At 37.5% G+C, this 24,663-nt stretch overlaps 3 protein-coding genes across 3 annotated transcripts in view; 2 read left to right on the plus strand and 1 right to left on the minus strand.

Moving 5' to 3' along the window:
• Positions 1-10,530, plus strand: part of LOC114458429 (uncharacterized) — a 45,480-nt gene extending 34,950 nt beyond the window's left edge. The window contains exons 36-46 of the mRNA XM_028440796.1: positions 969-1,229; positions 2,350-2,613; positions 2,838-3,101; positions 3,684-3,950; positions 4,944-5,213; positions 5,813-6,073; positions 7,554-7,826; positions 7,896-8,186; positions 8,826-9,062; positions 9,140-9,190; positions 10,086-10,530. Coding sequence (XP_028296597.1) covers positions 969-1,229; positions 2,350-2,613; positions 2,838-3,101; positions 3,684-3,950; positions 4,944-5,213; positions 5,813-6,073; positions 7,554-7,826; positions 7,896-8,186; positions 8,826-9,062; positions 9,140-9,190; positions 10,086-10,366 — 2,720 coding nt within the window. The 3' untranslated portion in view covers positions 10,367-10,530. The remainder of the gene's footprint in view (positions 1-968; positions 1,230-2,349; positions 2,614-2,837; positions 3,102-3,683; positions 3,951-4,943; positions 5,214-5,812; positions 6,074-7,553; positions 7,827-7,895; positions 8,187-8,825; positions 9,063-9,139; positions 9,191-10,085) is intronic.
• A 2,199-nt stretch (positions 10,531-12,729) lies between these two features.
• Positions 12,730-18,029, minus strand: prpf38b (pre-mRNA processing factor 38B). Its single transcript, XM_028440797.1, has 6 exons — positions 17,616-18,029; positions 16,952-17,020; positions 15,994-16,145; positions 15,857-15,917; positions 14,244-14,485; positions 12,730-13,564 (listed from the first exon to the last, which is right to left on the minus strand). Exons 1-6 carry the CDS (start codon positions 17,811-17,813, stop codon positions 12,961-12,963), a joined length of 1,326 nt encoding a protein of 441 aa, XP_028296598.1. The 5' UTR covers positions 17,814-18,029; the 3' UTR covers positions 12,730-12,960.
• A 2,726-nt stretch (positions 18,030-20,755) lies between these two features.
• Positions 20,756-24,663, plus strand: part of LOC114458435 (protein unc-13 homolog A-like) — a 42,590-nt gene continuing 38,682 nt past the window's right edge. Inside the window, exon 1 of the mRNA XM_028440803.1 lies at positions 20,756-20,777. Coding sequence (XP_028296604.1) covers positions 20,756-20,777 — 22 coding nt within the window. The remainder of the gene's footprint in view (positions 20,778-24,663) is intronic.

Below are 24,663 nucleotides of genomic sequence, written 5' to 3' on the forward strand. Positions count from 1 at the left end.
GAGGGCCACATGTGGCTCCCAGTCCATGTTTAGGATACACATTAGGGGCATTTTTTGTGTGTGTTTTTGTGCATTTATCTCTCATTTTGTTTATGTTTCTAGTCACTTTATGAGCTTTTGGAGTTATTTTCCATGTCTAGAGTTAATTCTTTGTATTTCTCATTTTGTGTGGTTTTATGTTCATTTGATGGAGTGTTTTGTGTTTTTTTGAGTCATTCTGTGTATTTTTGTTGTGGTCTTGGAATAATTTTGTGTATTATCTATTTTGTGTGGTTTTGATTTTGATTGTATTTGTTTTTAGATTAATTTTTGTGTGTATTTTTTGTCATTTGAATCATTTTATATGTCTCTAGTATTTTTTTGTATTTTTATTTTCATTATGTGTTCAGTTCATGTGTTTTTGGAGTGATTGTCGTGGTCTTGGAGTCATTTTGTGTACTATCTTGTAATTTTGTGTGGGTTTTGTTTTCATTTTATTTTTAGGTAGATTCGTTCTTTTTTTTTGTATTTTTTTTTTTTAGCCATTTTGTGTTTTTTTTCTTGAGATATAATTTTTTGTTTTAGGAGCAATTTTGTGTTATATTTCTGTGTTTTTTGAGTCATTTTCTTGATGTCATTTTGTGTGGTTTATTGTTTTGTTGTCTATTTTTGTTATGTGGTTGTAGTTCTTTAATTGTGTGTTTCATAGTCATTTTGTGTATTTTTTTAATCATTTTGTGAGTTTTTAGAGTCACTTTCCATGTCTGAGGTAATTCTTTGTATTTTTCTTGTCATTTTGTGTTAATTTGATGTGTTTTTGGACTCATTTTGTGTGTTTTTTTGTCATTATTTGTATTTTTGTTGTGATTTTAGAGCCATGTTGTGTATTTGTTTTGGGGGCCGTATAAAATTAGCCGCCTGTGACCCATGCCTCATGTAACCCTTACAGCATCGTTCCCCTGTGGTTAACCTCTGATGTCTGTCCCCAGGGCCGTGCTCTCCCGTTGGAATCTCCACATCACAGGACTGTGTCTCTGGCATCGCCATGGTAACATGGGAGCCTAGCAATGGCTCAGACTACTACACTGTCACCATGGAGACGGAGACGGGATGGTCAGAGATGTGCATGTCAGACAACGGTACATGTAGCGTTCCCGACCTGACGTGTGGCCAAAACTTCTCCGTGTCGTTGACGGCATCCAACCAGCAGTGTAACGTGACATCCAACCAGACGAGCATCCTGCACACAGGTTAGAATCTAACACAGAATCCACTGAGACCGACACGAGCAACTGGTAAACGCACATAATGACTCCACAAACACACAAAATTACTGGAAAAAAATTGAAATTGATTGATTTCCTCCAAAGAGTAAGACTGCTACAAATATACACAAAACAATGGGAAAATAAACAAAACAAGAACAGACGTGACTCAAAGTTACTCATACAAAACAACAGAAATACACTGAATGACAAGAAATTTAAGAAATATACAAAATTGCAACTCAACACAACCAAATAAATGGACACAATGACTCTAGTGACATACAATACAAATATGAAAACTCACAAAATGAGAAAAAAAATGTGAAATGACAACAAAAATATAGAAAATGATTTAGAAAACATAGAAAATTACTAAAAAAAAAAAAAAATTGCACTAAAGGACAAGAAAAATATAGAAAATTACTTAAAAACCTAGAAAAATAGAAAAAACTGTGCAGAAGGACAAGAAAAATAGAAAAAAACAACAACAAAAAATTGGACAATTGGACAAAAAAAAATTAGAACATAACTTAAAAAGCATAGAAAATTTGCAAAGAAAATTGCACTAAAGGACAAGAAAAATAAAGAAACATAATTTGACAGTAGAACTACAACTATATAGGAATACAGAAAGTAAAATAAATGAACATACACAAAACAAAAAATAAAAAAGAGAATACACACAAAGCAGCAACAAAAATGCACAAAATTAAAGGCAAAATATGCAAAATAACATCAAAAACTTACTAAACCCTTTATTGTTCCCTCTATTTATCTTTGGATTGGTCCTTTTTCTGTAATTATACATCTAGAAATAAATAATTAATAATGAAATTATTTTATTTAAATTATATTCTGATATTGTGGCCCCTGCTGTGATAAAAGTCGCCCATCCGTACATACAGCAAATAAATATATAACATAACATAACATTCATACCCTATTAGAACTGAAATATCCTATTGTTTGAATTTCTTAGTGAAACTGTTCAACCATAGATATATAAAGTAGATGAAAAATGGCTGCACACAGCAGCTTCTGTCCATGGAAATAATCAGGATAACATCACATTAAAACATTGACATTCTTCTTCTTCCTGCAGCTCCGTGCGTTCCCATAGACGTTGCCGTGGTAACCGACTGTGCCACCAACAAGGCCACCGTGTCGTGGTCATCCAGTCAAGGAGCCCCAGCCTACCGTGTGACGGCCCGCTGTAGCCATGGCAACAACGACAGTTGCCAGACCTCCGACCTCAGCTGTGACCTTGGGAGCCTGATGTGTGGAGCCACTTACACCGTCCAGGTGGTGGCGGTGGACAACGCCTCCTGCTCCAGTTCACCCAGTGAGGACGTCCAGTTTGATTCAGGTAGGAGACCATGATGATGATGATGGATTAGAAAACAGAAAATTACAAAAAAATGCACAGAAGGACAAAACAAATAGACAAAATTACAATAAACTGGACAATAGGACAAGAAAAAGATTAAATAATTGCACTAAAGGATGAGAAAAATACACAAACATACTAAAAATGGGAAAATAGGACAAGAAAAATTAAGAAAATGACACCGTGATGATGATGTGTTTCAGGGCCCTGCCCCCCCTTGAACGTCAGCGCTGAGGTGAACTGTACGTCTGCTGACATCAGCGTTTCCTGGGACTCAGTGGGAGACACGGAGCGTTTCATCGTGTTTTTATCGTCACATGACGCAGGAATCAGCCAATCATGTAACACCTCAGAGCGAGCATGTGACTTCACTAACGTGGCATGTGGAAACGTCTTGAGTGCAAGTGTGACCTCCGTTAGGGGTCACTGCAACAGCACGGCCACGCCCAGCAGCAGCGTCCAATCAGGTACGCCCCGCCCCCTCTCGTCCATTAGAAAGTCTCACATGGTTTAATTTTACATTTTTGTTTTGCAAACATTTGGTGTATTTTTTTCTCTCATTTTGTGTCATTTTCTGTACATTTGATTTGTTTTTTGAGTTATTTTGTGTATTTCTGTTTGTTTTTGAGTTATTGTGTGTATTTCTGTTGTGGTTTTGGTTTCATTTTGTGACATTTTATTTGGTGTTAAATTCAATTAGTTTATTTTAGTTGTAGTTTTGGAATCATTTGTTCTATTTTTCTCTCATTTTTTTTGTGTTTTAGTCATTTTGTGTATTTCTCTTGATAGTGAGTTTTTGGAGTCATTTTACATGTCTGGAGTCATTTTGTGTATTATCTTGTCATTATGAGTGGTTTTGTGTGCATTTCTTTTGTTTTTAGATTAATTTTGTCGATTTTTGTTGTAGTTTAGGAAATATTCTGTGTATTTTTCTCTCATTTTGTGTGTTTTTTAGTCTTTTTTTTTTTCCTAGTCATTTTGTGTTGTTTTGTGTTCATGTGATGTGTTTTTAAAATCATTTTGTGTATTTGTGTGTATTTTTGTGTCAGTGCCATGCACACCGCGTGGAGTGCGAGGCGTCCTGGACTGTGTGACCAATTCTGCGTGGATATCCTGGGACGCAGCGGGCGACGCGCAGAATAACTACAGCGTGTTAGCGACAGGAGAAGGGGGCGGAGCCTCCAGCTGTAACACCGCCTCCAACAGCACGTGTGAGGTGGAGCAGCTGGACTGTGGCGTGCTCTACGCCTTCACCGTCACCGCCTCCAACAGCCAGTGTGAGAGCACGCCCAGCAACGCCATCCAACTGCACACAGGTAAGGGTTACACTCCTCAAAGTCACTGTAGAGTCAATTACAATTACAATTACAATTATCCACCTGCACACAGGTAAGGGTTACACTCCTCAAAGTCACTGTAGAGTCAATTACAATTACAATTACAATTATCCACCTGCACACAGGTAAGGGTTCCACGCCTCAAGGACAAAGTCAATGTATGAGAACAAGAACAGTCACAAAAACGAACAAATGGGTTCCAAAAATACACAAAATGACACAAAAATTAACAATATGTCAAAAGAAATACATGATGTGAGACCAGAAAGGTTCCAAAAATACACAAAATGTAAACATAAATACACAACGTAGCACCAGAAATACACAAAATGTTTCCAAAAAGACAAGTAATGACACAAAATGTAGAAAATGTCAACAGAAATGCAAAAAAGGGTTCCAAAATACACAAAATGGCAGCAAAAATGAACAAAATGTCAATAGAAATACACGATGTGAGACCAGAAACATTCAAAAAGATTCCAAAAATACAAGAAATGACACAAAATGTCAACAAAATGCACAAAAGGTTCCAAAAATACACATGACACAAAAATGAATGCCCAAAAGTTTACCAAATTTCAACAAAATTGCACAAAAATGAACAAAATGTCAACAAAAACACAGAGAGGGTTCCAAAAATGTACAAAATTACACAAGAATGAGCAAAAAGATTCCAAAAATACACAAAAACACACTAAATGTCAACCAAAGTACACAGAGTGAGAACAAAAACGCACAAAAAAGTTCCAAAAATACACAAAAACATTTACAAAATAAACAAAATGACACACAAATGAACAATATGTTAACAAAAACATACAAAAAGATTCCAGAATGTTTACCATCATTTTACTCAGTCAGTTAAAGATTTCAGATTATTGAACAGATTCTTTTCTTTTTTCCCAATATTCCACACAAAGAGGAAGATTCTGTTTTATTAAAACTATAACTTTATTCTTTCCTTGTGTGCAGCTCCGTGCTCCCTCGGCTCCATCAGCGTCATCCCTCAGTGCCGTAACTCCTCCATCCTGGTCCTGTGGGATCAGATGGAGGCGTCTGAGGGGAGTGCGCTCTACACGGCCACGGCTGAAGGCAGTGACCACACCTACCTCTCCTGTAATGGCTCCGCCTCCAGCTGCTATCTGCTGGGCGCTCAGTGTGGCCTTCGCTACACCGTCATCGTTTCTGCTTCATCAGACGTGTGCAGCGGCATGAGGAGTCCGCCTCAAAGAGTCACCATGGGTACGTGGTGTTTGTTTTACCTGGGACGCACAACATAACGTACAAAACAATTACAAATATGTATGAAGAGATGAGAAATATACAAAATGACATCTCAAAACGACCAAATAAATGGATATAATGAATCCAGTAACACACAATACAAATGTGACAACACACAAAATGAGAAAAGTATACAAACAATATGACAACAAAACTATAGAAAATTACTTAGAAAACACAAAATTACCTAAAATTTCTCCAAAGGACAAGAAAAATACCCAAACTTACTACAAATTACACTATATATATAGAAAGATTATTTAGAAAACAGAAAATTACAAAAAAAGACAAGAAAAATAAACAATTTTACTAAAAATTGGACATTAGGACAAAAAAAAGAAAGAAAATTACACTAAAATTGCACAGAAGGACAAGAAAAATATACAAACTTACAAAAAATTGGACAATAGGACAAGAGAAAAATAGAAAATTTCTTAGAAAACACTTACACAAAAATTGTACGGGACAAAAAATATAGAAAAATCACTTAAAAAATATATAGAAAATTATTAAAAGCTCTGACATTTATTTATCCGATCACTGTTTCCACTCCACAGAGCCTTGTCCTCCCAGCGACGTAACGGTGGGCGTGTCCTGCTCTGAGGGCGGGGCCCTGGTGTCCTGGAATGGTTCTGCGGCAGCTGAAAGCTACCATGTGGTGGCATCATCTGCTGATGGACACCAACGTGTGTGTAACACCTCCTCCACCAGCTGCAGTCTGACGGGGCTCCGCTGTGAGACGCAGTACGTAGCGTTAGTGACGGCGATACACGACAACTGTACCAGTGAAACCAGTCAGAGTCAACCATTCTACACTGGTACGTAACATGTACGCAACACACACATTAAACACACACACAATCACAGAGGAATACACACAAAAGGACGACAAGAAGACACATAAATGACGCCAAAAACATACAAAATTAGAGAAAATACACATAAGCACAACAAAACGGACAACAAAAAATATACAAAAGGACAACTACAACCGTACAAGACACATAAATGACTCCAAAAACATGCAAAATTGCACCTAACAACAACAAAAGTAAACAAATATTTTAAAAAAATATACAAAACAACAACAAAAATGACTCCACCTACACAAAATGACTCCAAAAGTAACAATAAACAAACTATGACATAACGGGCCTATACTACGAAGCTACGTCTCCTCTTATCGCGCTAACTTCTGGAATTTAATCAGTGTGTGCTGTTCTATGAAGCTGGCTAATGTCTTATGGACCTAAATCACCATGGTAACTTCACATATCACCTTTTATTGGATAGGTCGTTTTCCAAGAGAACTGATTGGTCAGGAGGCGGGGCTTTTGTACTCGTTACAATCTTATCAAGAACAAAACCTGGTCCCAACCAGGTTATTCGTTCAGCCTTTAGTTACCATGGTGATTTAGCCACGTAAGACGTTAGCCAGCTTCGTAGTCCAGCACACACTGATTGAATGCTGGAAGTTAGTGCGATAAGAGGAAATCTATCTTTGTAGTATAAGCCAAAAAAACACTCTAATAACATTCAGAATCAGAGAAAATGCACATAAGCACAGCAAAATTACACAAAATGACAACAAATATAAAAAATGATCACAAAACAACATCTAAAGTATATTTAAGGAAAATATACAAAACAACAAAAATTACTCCAAAATCACAAATTGACAGAAAATTTGAGAAAATACACAGAAGCACAGCAAAAATACACAAAATGAGAGCAAAACAACAAAAATGAGTCCAAAAACCAAAAATGACAACAGGACTACACAAAATGACTCAAAAAAGCATACAAAAATAGGGTGAAAAAAAACAAAATGACAAAAAAACATATATAAATACATAAGGACAATAACATGACACTTAAATGACTCCAACAACATGCAAAATAAGAGGCAAATATACAAAAGAATTTGAAAAACACATATGACGACAACAAAACTAAATAAATATTTAACGAAAAATAAACAAAACAACAAATAATTACTCCAAATACACAAAAGGACTCCAGAAAACTTACATTCTGACTTGAAAAGGCATACAAAAATATAAAATGACAAAAACACTCTAAATGAGAGTTAAACAGTTAAAATGAATCTAAAAACTCACAAAACAACAACAAAAAAGCACAAAAATGACATGAAAATAAACAGAATGACAACACAAATCAAACACACACATCCTGTTGTTTCCTGTGTCATGTTGAATGTTAATGACGTCACATGTTTGTGTGTCTGCTGTAAAGCCGTGATGATGAAGCTCTCTCTCTCTCTCTCTCTCTCTGTAGTTCCATGTGAACCGTCCGGTGTGTCTGTGACCTTCCACTGCGGCAACATGTCAACCGTGTTGTCATGGTTTCCTAACACTAACGCTATGGGTTACTACGCCTGCGCAACTGAGGCTGATGGCGTTGATGATGGTGACGCTCTTTGCTGCTACAGCGCTAACACCAGCTGCTCACTGGTGGGCGTGGCCTGTGGCTCCGTCTATAACGTCTCTGTGAGGGCATCAGACGGGACGTGTAACGGATCCTACAGCGAGACCGTCCAGGGCGCAGCAGGTACGCTAAGCTAAATGCCTTCACCTGCAGGTGCATTTGATTCTATCCAGTAACCTCTCTCTCCATCAGTGCCCTGCCCTCCCGACGCTGTGCAGGTCCAGCTGATTGAGATCCAGAGGGATCTACAGGTGATGAGTTTCACCTGGAACCAGAGCAGCTGTGAGCTCGTTCAGTACCTGCTGAGGCTCACTGGCACCCTGGAGGGAGATAGCCACGCCCACTTTGACCTCTCCTCCTATTGGACGGAGGCGCCCTATTTTGAGATGCCGCTGCCCTGTGGCTCCGCCTACAACGCCACCATGAGGAGCAGGAACGCTGCTGGGACAAGTGGAGAGTCACACACACTCACTGGGATCACTGGTACACACACACACACACACCTCACACAATTACACAAAACAACTCCAGAAATACACAAAACAACACAAAAACTACACAGTGACTCCAGAAACACACAATACGACTCCAGAAACATACCACACAACTGCAGAAACACACAAAATGACCCCAGAAACATGCACAACTCTAGAAATACACAAAGTGACTCCAGGGACACACAAAACGAGTCCAGAAACACACTAAACAACAGTAATACACAAAACTGCAGAAATGCATTAAACAACTGCAAACACAAAAAGCGACGGCAGAAATGCACAAAACAACACAAAAACCCCACACAGCGACTCCAGAAACACACACAACAGCAGAAACCACACAGAACAACTCCAAAAAACACACACAACTGTAAAAATACACAAAATAACACAAAAACCACACACAGCGACTCTAGAAATACACAAAACGACAGCAGAAACAAACAAAATGACATATAAACACAATCACTTTAAAAACAGACAACACAAATACACAAAATGACACAAGAAATGACTAAACACACACACACACACAATCACTCCAAAAACATATAGGAAAACAAAGTAAGTTGTTATTCTTCGTGGACGAAGTGGGGGCTGATGTTGTGTCCTTGCTCTCCGGCAGCTCCTTGTCCTCCTGCGTCCGTGTTCTACAATGTAAACGCCTCCTTCACCACCGTGTCGTGGGATTCTGCAGCGTTTGCCGTGAGCTACACCGTGTACGACACCGGTGTGAGTCCGAGGGTCCAGTTGTGTAACACTCAGCGTTTGTCCTGCTCTCTGACCAACGTCACATGGTCTCACCTCATGGTCACGGCGTCCAATCAGGAGGGAGAGAGTCATGCAGCCAATGCCACACACGGTAACACTTTGGTCACTTTCACATTTTAAACTTTTTAACACACTTGTCCTCCATGTTTTAATACAATTATTTTTCAGCTGCTCAAGGACGAAGAAGACGAGACGTAAACGATCAGAGAGAAATAAACGGTAACGTTTTCTTATCAAATGATTTTATACTATTCCATCTTTTAAGTGTTCTCACATTTTATATTTCCTTTTATTTACCTAAAGCAGTTTGAGTTGCAAAGTTTTCTAATGGAAGCGTGTGTGGTTCCCCCCAAAGTAAATGCACAAAATGTGAATAAATCACACAAATCGACTCCAAAAACACTATAAAAATGATAAAAAACAGAAAAATAGACTATATATACATATATAAAATTACAAGAAAAATACAAAATAAGATAAAAAATACTCAAGATGATGACAAAGATACTTAAAAAGACAACAAGAATATACAAAGTGACAATATTACTAAACAGAAATACACAAAATGACTCTAAAAAACATACAAAATGACAGAAAAATTCACAAAATGACAAAAATATACCAAAATACACAAAATGACAGAATAATATACGAAATGAAGACAAAATTTAATGAATGACTACAGAAAAATACACAAAATGACAAAAAATCTTCAAGACAACAACAGAAATAGACAAATTGACACCAAGAAACATAGAAAATGATAGAAAATACATAAACAATATACCACAACACTAGAAATAAACCGAATGGTTCCAAAATATGTACAAAATGACAGAAAAATACACAAAATGATGGGAAAAGACACAAAATGACGACAGAAATATACAAGACAACAACAGAAGTACAGAAAATCACAACAAAAAACATACAAAATGACAAACAGACACAAAAAACAAAAAAAAGACACAAAATGACAAAAATATCCAAAATCCTGGCAGAAATACACAAAATGATTCCAAAAAACATACAAAATTTACAAAAAAACCACACAAAACGACAGAAAAATATACAAAAAGAGGACATATCTTTAAAAAATCTTCTTCTTCTTCAGCTCCAGAGGTGACCCTCAGTGCGGTGACCGATACCCTGGTCTCCATAGAATGGTCTCCAGTTGCTGGTTCTTCCAGCTACAGCGCTAGCATGAAGAAACAAGATGGCGGTGGCGACGTGTCTGGGGACCAGGAGCTGACGGTGTTTGGAGAGAGTGTGTTCTTCACTGACCTAAGCCCCGCCTCTTACTACTGCTTCTCAGTGCATGCCGTCTACTCTGAGGACATCGGCCCCGAGTCAGAGCCGCTGTGTGTGCGCACTAGGCCGCTGACCAACGTGTGACAACCTCCCCCGCTGTATATTGTATATTCACTCTCTGAAAGATAATTTATCTGAAAGGTTTGAGTCACTATGTTTATAGATGTTGATAAATGTATGAATTATTCAGGCAACAACAGTAGCTGTAGATGATTTTTATTAAAACATTTTTATGACCAAGCAAAACAAACAAAGCGTTATTTATTGTGTTTAAATGATAATTTTTTACATCAGATAAAGACAAAATCCCGGCCTCATCGATCAACAGATCAAAGAAATGGTGGAAATTCCTGCTCAATGTTTAACATTTTTGGAAGTTTGGTGCATTGCATTGTGGGATGTGGAGTCCTGACGACGCATCCTTAGAATCATTCTAAAGGTGCGTTCACACTGAAAGTGATTTCAGTGACTAAATTTCATTCAAAATCAATGTAAATGACACGAAGTCAAGTGACCTTGCTTCAAGCGACGCGACTCATACAATCCCATGATCTGAACGACTCCAAACACACAATCAAAATGACAAAAATAGAAAAAGAAACACAGAAAAATTTATAAAATACAAAATACGACAAAAATACTTAAAGGGACAACAAAAATATACGAAATTACAAATTTATTAAACAGTAAGATACAAAATGACAGAAAAAGACACAAATTGACAGAAATATATACAAAATGAAGACAGTTGTTTTTAAAATGACTACAGAAATACACAAAATTGTTCCATAAAACATACAAAATTACAACAACAAAATGTCATTTTCAGTATTTTTGTGGTCCTTTAGTGTATTTTACCATCATTGTGTTTATTTGTCTGTTACTGGGGTTATTTTGTATATTTCTGAGGTCATTTTGTGTATTTTTCTATTCTTGTGTAGTTTTTATTTCTTCATCATTTTGCGTTTTTTTCTTATTCATTTGTGTCTTTGGAGAGTTATTTTTGTAATTCTGGAGTCATTTTGTGTGCATTTATGTTCTTGAGTGTGATTTGTCTGTCCTTGTGTGTTTTTGTGTAATTTTGTGATCCTTTTGTGTATTTTTCCATCATTTGTCTGTTATTTTGTGTATTTTTTTTATTTTATTTTTACCATTTTGTATAGTTTTCTTGTTGTCATTTATCATATTTTACCGTCTTTGTGTTTTTTTCTGTTATTGTGTGTGCTTTTGGGCCACGTGTTCGAAATAAGTTTTCCATCCCATGATGCATCTGGACGGCTCTGGTCCTGGGAAAGGCTTCAAGCTAAAAGTAAAACATCCCCTTTTCAAAATAAAAGCATCTCTTGTCTTCCATTAGTTTTTTTAAAAATTTTTTAGCGCTTTTATAAATACGGCTCTTGTATTGAAGTTAACCGGAAGCTACGTCGGTCTCAATATGGCGGGCAATATGAAATATCTGCGATCTCTAAAATGTGTTTACGTGAGTTTTATGGATCAAATGAGCACATGTTGATATTCACTTTCTCAATGAAAATGTTTTTAGAACTTTCATAGGTGGATAATTAACGGAGATATTTAGTCTGTGTGCTTCAGGTTTTTGTTCTTGTAAGTTCCGAATACATCTTGGGAAAATTGGAAGTTTACTTTAGTGGGAACACTCACCATCCTAATCATACTAGTATGTAGTATACAGTATATACTCATTGAGTTTGTAGTGGAAAATACGTTAGTATGTCAGCCTCATGGATCAATGAATTTATGAAATTACTTAGTTTGGTGCATTATGGGATATGGAGTCCTGTAGACGGATCCGTTTACCCGGCCTGGGCGCCAAATACGGCCTTGTAAAGCATCAAATTGGGCTCGCTCGGGAAAGTAAAAATGATAGAAAACATAAAACATTTTGTAAATTACCAACTAATTCAGTGGTAGATATCTCAGCCCCTCCAAATACAATTAAAAAATCACAGGAGTTATTTTTAATTTCATTGTTAAAACTACATTTTTTCCATAATCGGGCTAATTTTCTTCAAATTATCCCACTAAATTTCCCAAAATCAGGGAAATTTAAGTTCCTGCAGGGACTGATATACTCACATACTTTATATATCATTTATATGTAGAAGTACCAGGTAACGTTAATGTTGAATTTGGTCTTTTTCCCACAAAGAAAGAAAAAATCTGTGGGCCACTTAAGTGTCTACTGGTCTGTATTTGGCCCCTGAACTAAAATTAGTTCGACACCCCTCAGACATATGATTAATAAAAAAATGACTAATATTGTTAGCTTGATGATTTATTGATCCATGAGGTCTCGCTTTGTCTTAATCTGATGAAAATTTTCATCTTCAACAGCTTTTACTTTATTTTTAAGAACCAAACTTAAGAAATCTTTTCTAAAAGTGTTTTATTAAAAAAACAAAAAAAAAAAAATGCAACAGAGCCGTGACCCAAAAAAACACAATCTGACGTTTCCTCACTCCAAACTAAACCTTTCATGATGAACAGAACAACACAGGCAGTTTTTCTTTCAAAATAAAATAACCAGGAAATGCAGTTGGGCCCATTATCCGTCCAAGCAGACTGTATGTACACACATATCGTAGAAAATTAAAATGCTTTTTTCCTCAGACTTCAAAGGGTGGGGCTAAGGGTTGCGTAGGAGGAAGGAAACGCGATCACTCGTGTCTGCTGCTGTGCTCGTTGCTGGACTCTCTCTGATGCTGATGGTGGCTCTTTTCTTTGCTGCGGCTGCGTTTGTGGGACCTTCGCTCTGCGTCGCGCTCCCTGCTGTTGCTGCCGTCTCGTTTCCTGCTGCGCTCGTCTCCGCCGCCGCGGTGTCGCCGCTCTTTGCTGTGGCTGCGGCTTGTCCTCTTGGCCTTCCTCTTGTCCCTGTCGTCTTTGTGCCGCCGCTCATCAGTCTCTGGCCGGCTCCTTTTGTCTTTGGAGCGCTCTCTCTCTGATCCGCCGCCGCGCTCTTTGTGGTGATCGCGCTCCTTCCTGCGTCCTTTCTCATCCCCGCCCTCTCTGTCCTTTTCCTTCTTTCGGTCGCGGCTGCTGCTCCTACGGCGTTCCCGTGGCTCGTGATTTCTGTCCGTGCTGCGGGAGGGCCGCCTCTCCCTGTCCCCTCGATCGCCCCTCTCTCTCTCCTTCCTTTGGCGGTCCCGCTCCTTGTCCAGCTCCCGGTCGAAGCTGGGCCCGTGGCGGTCTCTCTCCCGGTGGTGGCTCCTGCTCCTGGATCGTTTGGGTGACCGTCGGGGGCTCGGCGTGCGTCTGGGAGTCCTGACAGAGACAGAATGGGATTAGGATCAGATTACATCCAAACCACACACGCTGCACAATGATGGGAAACAGTCTAAACGCCCCAAAGATGAACAAAGGGCAAACTATTTTTCGTCGAATGGAAAAAACTGAATTTGCTGAAAAGAGTTTGATTTTCTCTCATCACAAAAAACAACGGAAAAAATGGAATATGCGATCTGAAACAAGTGGAAAACGAATGAAAAACAGACAGAAAAGAAGTGAAAAAACAGGCAGTTTTCAGGACAATCTCACAATGTTTTTCAGCAGAAAACGTGATCGAACATCTAAAAAGTGAGGAGAATGCACAAATATGTCCCATTTTAACAATGTTCTTTTACAATGTGTTATGAGTCGACTGGTGCTCATGTTATCGTGTGACTGAAGATGAACATAGAGCTTTATCTGAAGTGCTTTGCAGGGTTTAGTGTTAAAAGTGAGGGTGATTCTCCGCCTGGCTTTAATTAAAGGTTTTATGAATATTGTTTTGGGATTTTTCCTGTTAAACGGTGGCTAAGGGTTAGCATTGTGGCTAATGTAATCTCACATGATTTCAGCGTAAACATCCTGTATTTGTAAATCAACTAAAGCATTAAAAAAGGTAAAATAACAACAGAAAATCAGACGTTCTGAGTTTAAATCTAATACTCGTGTATGTTACCTGGAGTGCCGTCGCTCCCCGGTTTTTCCTGCCTCTGTGAACGCTGCTGCCGCCTCGTCCTCCTGCGGCTCCTTCTGTGGAACCTTCCGCGGCCGGGCCTTCATCTTGTGGTCGATGGCTTTCTGCACGGGCACTGGGATGCGTGGGAACAGCGTGGAGAACCACTCCAGTTTAGTGAGGAAGGAGCGCAGCATCTCGCCCACCGTCATTACACACCCGCCGCCAGCCTTCACGTCCAGCTCCTGGAGGCACACGGCACGGGTTGAAACCCATTAGCATGGCGCTAACGCTACACAACAAAGAGCACTGAGTGATGACCAAATACTGAAGCTTCACCTCTGTTCATCTAGCTTAATCATAGCTCAAATGTGTGTGGCTTTATATTCTATTTGAATGTGATCTATGCTAGCTTCACAGCACTGTGTTTACACCGTGAGCGCTAACGAGCTTCTCTCGTTAGCGCTCACGGTGCACGCACAGACTGGAGCGACTGCTAACAGTTAACGTCTTTGAACGGGTAGAGAACAGCTGCTTTGCACTCACGCAAAACCAACAGAGCTGAGAAACAATTTCCAATTCACCTGCTGCACAATGGACATCTAAAGAAAAAAACAGGGCGATTAACCAGGAGGGCATCAGTTCAGATGGAAAGATAGAGAACAACAGAGAAGGCCTGGCTGCACATTAAGGGACCAGATTAGACTTTAAATAAGGGACTCCGACTCTCTGTGATCACAGAAAACAGGTGGAAACAGATGGAGAACAGGTAGAAAACAGAAGGAAAACAAACGGGGAACATGGAGGAGAAACAGACGGGGGGAAAAATGCAGAAAACAGGCAGAAAATTACCGGGAAACAAGACAGAAAACATTCGAGAATATGACAGAGAATGGATGGAAAACCGCAAAAAACAAATGGAGAATGGAAGGAAAAAAGACAGAAAACAAGCGTGGAACATGGATGGGAAACAGATGAGGAAAAATACACGAAACGGGGGGAAAATTGACGGGAAACAGACATGCGTGAAAATGACGAATTGAGGACAGAAAACAGATGGAAAACCAAAAAAAACAGATTGGAAAGCAGATGGAGAACAGGCAGAAAAAGATGGAAAACAAGAGGGAAAAGCCTTTTTTCCAAAATATAAATATAATAAAATATTTCAAAGTAATATTTTGCATGTTTGGTAGAACTTCAGGAAGTTAAACAGCAGTAAAGTGTCTAAACAGGGAAACATGATGGAACATAAAAGTTTAACAGAAAATCGGAGTCCCTCGTTGAGCTAAAAGAACAAATATTTTCCTCAAATGAAAACATTTACAAATGATAAAAAAACAGTTTATATTTTGGTTTTGTGCAACAAGTCCTGATAAAAAAACAGCATGCCTTAACATTCCAATGATTGTACTTACCAGGATAAAAAACAAGCAGCAGAGCAGTGAACATGTAAGCTAGCTACTCAGGCTAATTAAGCCAAATGAAGGCAAAGGTGAAAAATCAGCTATGAGCATCACAGGGTGGAGGAGGAGGCGGAGTCAATGAGCAACACCCGAGCTTTGTGTGGTTCATGGATGGAGAAGAGAAACATGAAGTTATTACCCGTGGAGACATACCTCCTCATCATCCAGGAAGCCGTCGTACCAATCCACCAGGTCGGTCGGTGGCTGGGTGTACCTGCACACACACGCACCAAGTTCATCACTGGGCAGTACCAAACAATGTGCACGGTGCAGGAGTCACATGCACGTACCTGATGTACATGAAGCCCAGTGCTCTGATGTAGGGAGAGTCTGTGTGTGTAACCAGACCCATCAGCTGTTTACGGGTCAGTTTGAGCGTGAACAATTTGTAAAGAAGACAGAACGCCGTCGATACGATCCCACCGGTGCCCACGCCACGCACCTACCACAGGGAGGGCGCTCTGTTACAATGCTCTACACACACACACCCACACTAACGCGCACACAGGGGCCCGTTTCTCACTTAGCACATCAGAACATGTCATTAGCAACATTTAACCAACTTATTTAGTGTTTAATAATTAAGGGTGTAACGACTCATCCATTAGATTGATGAATCAAAAAAGATGGAAAACAGAGGAAAAAAGCAGAAAAGAAATGGAAAACAGACAGAAAAAAGGTGAAAAACAGATGGGGAAAAAAGATGTAAAACAGACAAAAAAAGACAAAACGTGAAAAAATTGGAAAATAGATAGAAAACAAAAGGAAAAATTATGGAAAACAGACAGTTACATTTTTATTTTGGATAAAAAGTTACTGAATTGATTTGGATCAAATTATTCTAAATGAACCAATATCATCCATTAATCGAATCATTGTTAAATAGGGATGTAACTATTAATTGTAAGGCAGTTAAAAATCGATTCATTGGTATCACAATTCACATCGATGCTGTGAAAATTCAATCACAAAAATAAAAGGAAAATAGTACAGTATTTCCCCCCGCAAAAAAGGAATATTTTTCAGTCATTTATGTACAGTCCCATTTTGTAAAATAAATCGTGAGAAAATCGTATAGTGAACCCAGTATCGTGAATCAAATCGTATCGGGAGTTGAGTGAATCGTTACATCCCTATTGTTAAAAGGAATCATTACACCCGTAATAATAATAATAATAATGAATGTAGATAAAGGAGGCGGAGGGGAGAAGAAGCGGGGAATATAAAAAGCACGTACTTCTCACTTACCCCTCCGCACATTCCAGTCTGGCCTGCAGTCTTTCTGCTTCCCTTTTCCCAGGGTTCAACATGAGTCACCTGGAGACACGCACACACAGACATATATAAAGAATGCACACCTGTGAGAGCAACACTTTAAACAAGTTCAATTTATAATATAATCTTTATTCTTGCAAATGTCTAACATTATTCCAATTACTTATGTCTAATGTTTCATTCTGTAGACATTTTTTTTTTTTTTTTTTTAAACTTATGTTTCATATTCTGCTTCCATCTTGTTACACGGTCTGTTACTTTTTAAAACGTGTTTGTTCCAGATACCACAGCACACCTTTAGATTATGGCATCGTTAATAAAGGTGTCGTTGCAAACTATTCATGTCGGGGGTGGTTATGATATCAAAGGTGGTGCACACATAACAAACTACTTAGCATTACGGGGCTAAATTCCACCCAAATCGGCATTAATGAAGAAATAAAGTATAATAGTTGCGTTGACAAAGTTTGTATGTAAACAAAAAGGTTATAAAACTTTATAACACACAGAATACAATTATTCACTGGTTATAGACTATAAAAGAAGGAAATATGCCCCTGTGCGCCGCGGCCACCATCCGGTTAGCATCCTGCTGCTAGCTAAGCTAACTTAGCATGCGGCTTAGCATGGCCGTTACCTTAAAATAGATTTCGTCCACGACTTCGTGGTAGGTCTTGAGCTCGTAGAGCTGCACTTTGAAGTAGGGCGAGGACAGCACGTTGGTGAGGATCATGGGGTTGAGGTTCATGGTCTTCTCGTTGCCCCACAGCGGGAGGACATTGCCGTGTTTCGAAGGAGGTTTGCTAACGGCCTGCGCTGGAAGCTGGCTAGCCATGTTAGCTCGATCCCGCACCGGTGAGAGGAGTCCACGGATAGCGTCTCTCTCTGTCCGCCTACAGATCCATGGATGTTGGAGCGCTGGAGTCTGTTAGCTTCACTATGAGGTGGTGGTTAGTTACAGTAAGTCGATAACAATACCTTCCCGCCGTCTCCGTTACGTTGCGAGCAGAAACAGGAACTGTACGTACCTGCTGCAGTAGTGGACCGCGGTGACGTCACCACTTACGTCAGATTTCAAAATTAAAGCATGGCTTAATATTTTACATTTATAATACTTGAATATTACAGTGTAATAATACTTCGTTTCTATACGTAAGTAACTTTTTTATTATTACTTCACTTGACTACATAATTTTCCCGTCAACTTTTATTTACTTCACTGCATTTTCTGAAGATAGATAAATTATACTCCTGTACTTTATTATACCAGGGGATCTCAACATTTTGGTCACACTGGGAGCGGGTCCCCAGATGCCTTCAAGAAACCAAGAATATTTTTTTTGAAAAATTTGAGCCCATTTTTGCTTATTTTTACTCTTTTTCTGCAACTACACGAAACTAGCTATATTGTATCCTATTTTCATCACTTTTTCTTGCCATATTTTAGCTTCTTTTAATGCATTTTTGCTACATTATTCCCATTTCTGACACTTTCCATCACATTTCAATGCTTACATGTTGATTCAGAGCGTTTTCTAAACCATTTTTATGATTAAAGACAAGCTGTAGTGATGATTGTTTATAACACTGAAGGTTTCTTCAAATAATGTTTTTCATAAGTCACAACTTAATTTACATTAAATGTACAATAAACAAAGCAAACCAAAAACGTTTACTCTCATGTCATTTAATTTTTTATTGAAGGGACAGAATAAAGATTTTCACTTTCCAAATATTGTCACAATTAACATACATCAACGCCAGTATTTTGGGAAAAAAAACATCATAAATAAATGAGTTTACGACAGCAGCTGTTTTTTTTTTTTGTTTTGTTCTGTCATTGCACAGACTATAATAAGATCATAAACAGAGCAAGGACCTGATGCTGGGATTAAATCACTGGCTACACAAAATAAACACATGCACGCTTCCAAAGTGCACACACCATATAATGATGGATACATCACACAATGAAAAGTTTGAAATATTGTAAAGTTGTTTGTGTTTGCGGGAGGTCGAAACATTACTTCATCATTATATAAAGTAAGTAACGGTAAGGACAAAGTAGAGTTTTTATGTTCCTTGTATGTCCCCTAGGGGGAGCCATACATCCTCCTTACAAAACTGCCAGCACATAATGGGATCTTTAATGTTCAGTGTCCTGTGCGTTCAGGGAGGAAAAATTCACTTTTCTAACTGACTGATAAATGTATATTTATATGTAAGAAAAACATTAACTTGTAAAACACGAGTTTCCTTGTGTTTTGACTCTAGATACAAGTATTAAGTCATCTGTGTGTGTCTGGATGGCTGTTGTGCTTGTACAGAACATTTCAAATCCAACTGGGAATAATATGATGTTGTGCAAGCTTGCAAATGTTACAAATTCATAAATCTAGACTTAGTTCTTGAAGTCAGCTTTTTTTGCTCTCAATGAACGCGGCCAAAAAACGTCACAGTATAAGAAAGCTCATTTCCACCAGTTAAAACAAACAAAACAAAAAACTACAACAACTAGGAAAGCTAAAATAATAATAATTTCAAAAAGCCTTAAGTCATAATTTTGAGATACTAATTCATGGAGGCTCAGTGATCATATTTGTAACTCATAATTATGAGATTAGATTTACTAATTCATAATTAAATCTTTTACTTATGAGATAGGATCTCATAATTATAGGACGTAATAATTTTTTTAATTACTATAATTTTTACTTTTACAAGTTTTTTTGTTTTTGTTTCCATTTACAGGTGAACATCAGCCAGAAAAGAAAAAAAAATCTAGTAAAAGTAAGATAATAATAATTTCCATTATTCTCGTGTCATAATTATGAGATACTGTATCATAATTCTATCTCATAATTATAAGATATTATGTCATAATTGTGCGATAGTAGGAAACAAACTAGGAAAAGTGAAATTTAGAAAATGAGATACAATCTCATAATTATATTTCATAATTATGAGACGGTAGGAAACAAACTAAATTTTAAAAATGAGATACTATCTCATAATTATGAGATATAACTGACATAGTAGGAAACAAACTAGGAAAAGTGAAATTTAAAAAATGAAATACTGTATCTTAATTATACTGTATCTCATAATTGTGATGTATTAAGACTTAATTGTGAGATAGTAAGAAACAAACTGGGAAAAATTAAAATAAAAATTAGATCCTATCTCATCTCATTGTTTTTTAGATAGGATTGCTATTAGTTGTGAGATGGTAGGAAACAAACTAGGAAAAGTAAAATAAAAAATGTGATTCCATTTCATTATGAGATATGAGATGGTAGAAAACAAAAAAAGGGATACTATCTCATTTTTATATCTAATATTGATGAGATAAGTCATAAACATAAGATACTAAGTCATAATGATATCTCGTAATTATGAGATAGTATCTCTATAGTTTTTGTTTTTTCACTGTCAGAAATGGGCTTCCATTGTTGTATGAAAAAAATAAAACTAAATATTTTTATTTTTAGATTCTTCTCACCTTTTAGCCCCCTCCCCCCTCCCTTCCACCTGGTACGTCATCCGTGACGTCAAAACAAGATGGTAGTGTGCACGGGGCGGGAGGCGGAGTCTGAGGCAATGCAGCATCAGTGATAGAGAGAGAGCATCACACAGAGAGAGAGAGAGAGAGCTGGAGTCAGTAGAGTCTTCATCATGTCCTCCTTCATCCTCCGCTTCCTCTTCATCTTTCCTCTCTAGTTCAGCACGGAGCGCGGATCTACAGGACCGGAAGTCACGCGCACTCTGCGGTCAGAGATGTCCCTGCTGTGTGTTGGAGGTAAGAGAGGAAACCCGTTCAGTGTGTGTGTGTGTTTGATTCATTCCCTGCTCACGCGCTGTTGATAGTTCGTATTAAAGCTCGTGTTAATGGGAGGAGGAGATGCTCTGCTCCATCCACTCCGTTCATTCATGCGTGGGCTGTGTGAGGAAGAGGAGGATGAGGAAGATGAGGATGAGGATGAGGAGGAGGAGGAAGGAGAGGAAAAGCCCTGCCGCGTCGCACCGCTCGTGAGGGAACACTGGAACACCCGCGTCACTCCAACCATGCGTCACCGTCAGTAAAACACCTGATGATTTATGATGATGATGATGATGCTTCTCATCATCGTCTCGGTGGTCATCCACCGGGATTCATCCTGGATCAGTGATTTTTAATAAAAGATCCCACGAGCAAGAACCAAAAATATTGAAATGTGCCATAAATACATAATATAGTAGTGAAAGTAAGGTGTTATACTCTGTAAAAATGTATAACAAAGTCTAAAGAAGTTGAAATGGGCCAAAAACAACAAAAAACTAGGAAAAGTACGTTCATAATAATTGCAAAAATTATTACATCATAATTATGAGATATTACATCATATGATTGTTGGATACTATAAAACAAAGAGCATAATTTAAAAAATGATTCTATATCATAATTATATCTCATAATTATGTGGTATTTAGGGGTGTCCTGGTCCGATATCAGCCAGAAAACTAATATTGGATTTTATCGGACTGCATCTAAAACCTCCGATATATATTATATTATATTAATTAAATTGTAGAATACTGTAGATATTATGTTAAAGGTTAAAATGTATGTAACTAATTAGTTAATAATAAAATGGGTCAGTTTTTCTCAGACATACTGTTGCTGACTATTGTTTTCTGTTTGAGTAACGTCACATGATCAAACCTTTTCTAACATTCCACACTAGAAAATAAGTAATAAAAGTATGTATGATTCGTGCTGATATCACATTGATATCGGTATTGGCCAATACTCAAGGCTGCAATATCGGTATTGTATTGGAAGTGAAAAAGTTCTATCGGGAAATCCCTATAGTGGTATTAAGTCATAATTATTAGATACTAGGAAGAGTAAAATAAAAAGGATTCTATCTCATAATTATGTTATATTAAGTCATAATGATGGGATACTAGGAAACTAACTAGGGTGAGTGAAATTAAAAAGGATATTATCTCATAATTATGAGATAGTTGGGAGACAAACTGGAAAAAGTAAAATAAGAAAATAGATACAACATAATTATATCTCATAATTATGTGATATTAAGTCATAATTATGAGATAGTAGGAAACAAATGAGGAAAAGTAAAATAAAAAAATTAGATATCTCATTATTGTATCCCTTAATTATTAGATATTAAGTCATAATTGTAGGATACTAGGAAGAGTAACATTTTAAAAAGGGTATACTATCATATAATTATATATCATAATTATGAGAGCGTGGTAAACAAACTAGGAAAAGTAAAAAAAAAAATAAGATACTATCTCATAATTATCAGTGATTTTTTTTATAAACGATCCCACAACCAAGAACCTTAACATACTCAAAAAATATTTAAATATGCCAGAAATATACAATATAGTAGTGAAAGTAAAGTTTTTATCCTCCGTCATGTTTGAAAATATTTTTTTTTAATTTATAACAAAATCTAAAAAAATAATCTAAAATCAGGCTGACTCAAGTTTATTCCTTTTATAATCAAATAAATCCATAATGAGGCCTCAGATCAATAAATCAAAGAACATTTGCTTGAAATAAACTCCACTGTAAACGCTGATGTTGTTGGTAAAGTTTGGTGCATTGCATTGTGGGACATGGAGTCTCGTAGACGGATCATAGCAGTGTTTTTTCTTCATTTTTTCGGTGATTTCTTGTGTTTGCCCCAAAAAAAACCTCTGACAAAGTAACTTCCCACCTAGGGTTGGGCAATAAATCAAGATTCAAGATATATCGGGTTTACTATTTTGGTGATATAGGAAATTACAGTGTTGCCTACAATTATATATTTATATTTTATAGCTTATTTTGTATTAAAATACTTGTCCCCTAGACAAGCCACACTACAGAAGTCACTCACACGTGCTGTCCCTTAGAGGAGAAAAAGCCAAAAGTGGCACATATTAATCATCTGTTTTAATAAATGTTCCATTTAACCCAGAATTGTCTTTCTGGTCAGACGTTATTGAGTTGAAAATATCGAGATTTATATCGTATATCGCCATTAATAGAGAACATATCAATATATGAGTTTTGGTTGATATCGCCCAGCCCTATTCACAACACATTTCTGCTGTTTTCACTCAAAGTTGAAACAATGGAGGATGTTTATCTTGGGTTTTACACGGAAAGATCAGAATCCAGACTTTATTTAGTTAAATATATCAAGATTTTCAAATCAATTAATTTCAACTTTATTAATGTAGTGCCAGTTACAACAATAGTCACCTCGTAGCGCTCATCAAAATACAAAATTCTTAAGAAAAAACCCAACAACTCTACGATTTATATCATGTATATCGCCATTTAGAGAGAAAATATTGAGACGTGAGTTTTGGTCCATATCACCCACACCTATTCACAACACATTTCTGCTGTTTTCACAGAACGTTAAAACAATGGAGGTGGTTTATTTTCTGGTTTATCTTTAAAATCCATTTCTCCTCTTTAATGTACTCTGTGACGTGAGTCAAATAATCGTAATGATGACATCACGCTGGCTGTAAATAGAAACTTATTAGCATAAACTGTTAAAATTCTTCCGCTAGAGCAAACATTAGCGCGTATTTACTGTGATTTAAAGTGACGTGTTCTCTGTGACGCATTCAGGGTCGGTGGGAAAACTATTAAAATCAAAACCTGAAGCCTTCTTTGGTTGATTGATTGATTTGATTAATTTACTATAAATACTTTATAAAGGATATTTGTTGTTCAGTGAGCAATGATTAGTGTAAATTATTGATAAATGCATGTAATCAATGAATGTCTGCGGTCCATTGGTTACTGCTAATTGCTGTGCAACCTGGAGCGGGAAGTGTGTAATGTAGCAGGATTTAATGTGTTTAACAACAGGAACATTCATTACTTCAAGGTTCCTGGAATGAATCTGATTATCCAACGGGCTGTGATGGTTTTCATTAAGCTCAAGCTTTAAATGTTTGTCTGAGTTTCTGTGATCGCGGAAAACAGACGGAAAAAAACAGGGTTCACGTTCTGAAACAGGGGAAACAATCTGACCCATCATTTTTTGAAAGTGTGTATTTGTACAGTTGGTGTACGGACAACCCCAAGTGCTATTGGTACATTTACTCAAGTATAAGTACGTAGCATCTTCGGGTTAGGGTTAGGTTTACGTTATAACCCAATATCGCAACAATTTTTAGGGTTAGGGTTAGGTTTAGTCTTAGTCACGTGACGTAAACTGGCTAAATAGGTGAGCTGCGTATGGATAGAATGTCGGTATATTGATACGGCAACCGTACGGATAGCCACTGCCTAATTTTTTTGAATCTCTTTATTTAAATTTGGGCCCCAACATTACACAGGAACGCCTCACTTCCACGTTCTCAGGACAATTTCACACATTTACACACTGGTGTAAGAAAAACAAGTGAGTGAATGTCTAGAAAGTAAAACAAACAGACAAATATTTTCGCTCATAATCTCGCTAATGTGTTATGGTTGGACTAGTGATCATGTAATCCTGTGACTGGAAATTAATGCAGAGCTTCAGATGAAGAGTTTTTCAGATTATTATTATTGTTTTAGGGTCATTTTGAGTACTTTTGTTGTGCGTTGTGTGTTTGTAGCATAATTTTGTGTATCTATTTTTTGGGTAATTTTTTATATTCGTCTCTAATTTTGTGTG

Source organism: Gouania willdenowi, unplaced genomic scaffold, assembly GCF_900634775.1.
Source record: "Gouania willdenowi unplaced genomic scaffold, fGouWil2.1 scaffold_119_arrow_ctg1, whole genome shotgun sequence".
Lineage (NCBI taxonomy): Eukaryota > Metazoa > Chordata > Actinopteri > Blenniiformes > Gobiesocidae > Gouania > Gouania willdenowi.

What these genes read in the sequence shown, in the direction of transcription:
- prpf38b (XM_028440797.1), bottom strand. Translation starts at nt 17,813, where the DNA reads ATGGCTAGCCAGCTTCCAGCGCAGGCCGTTAGCAAACCTCCTTCGAAA. An exon ending in CTGGGCTTCATGTACATCAG is followed by an intron (nt 15,918 to 15,993) that starts GTACGTGCATGT and finishes GTGTGTGTGCAG; the next exon opens with GTACACCCAGCCACCGACCG. An exon ending in GCTTCCTGGATGATGAGGAG is followed by an intron (nt 14,486 to 15,856) that starts GTATGTCTCCAC and finishes GTGTGCCTCCAG; the next exon opens with GAGCTGGACGTGAAGGCTGG.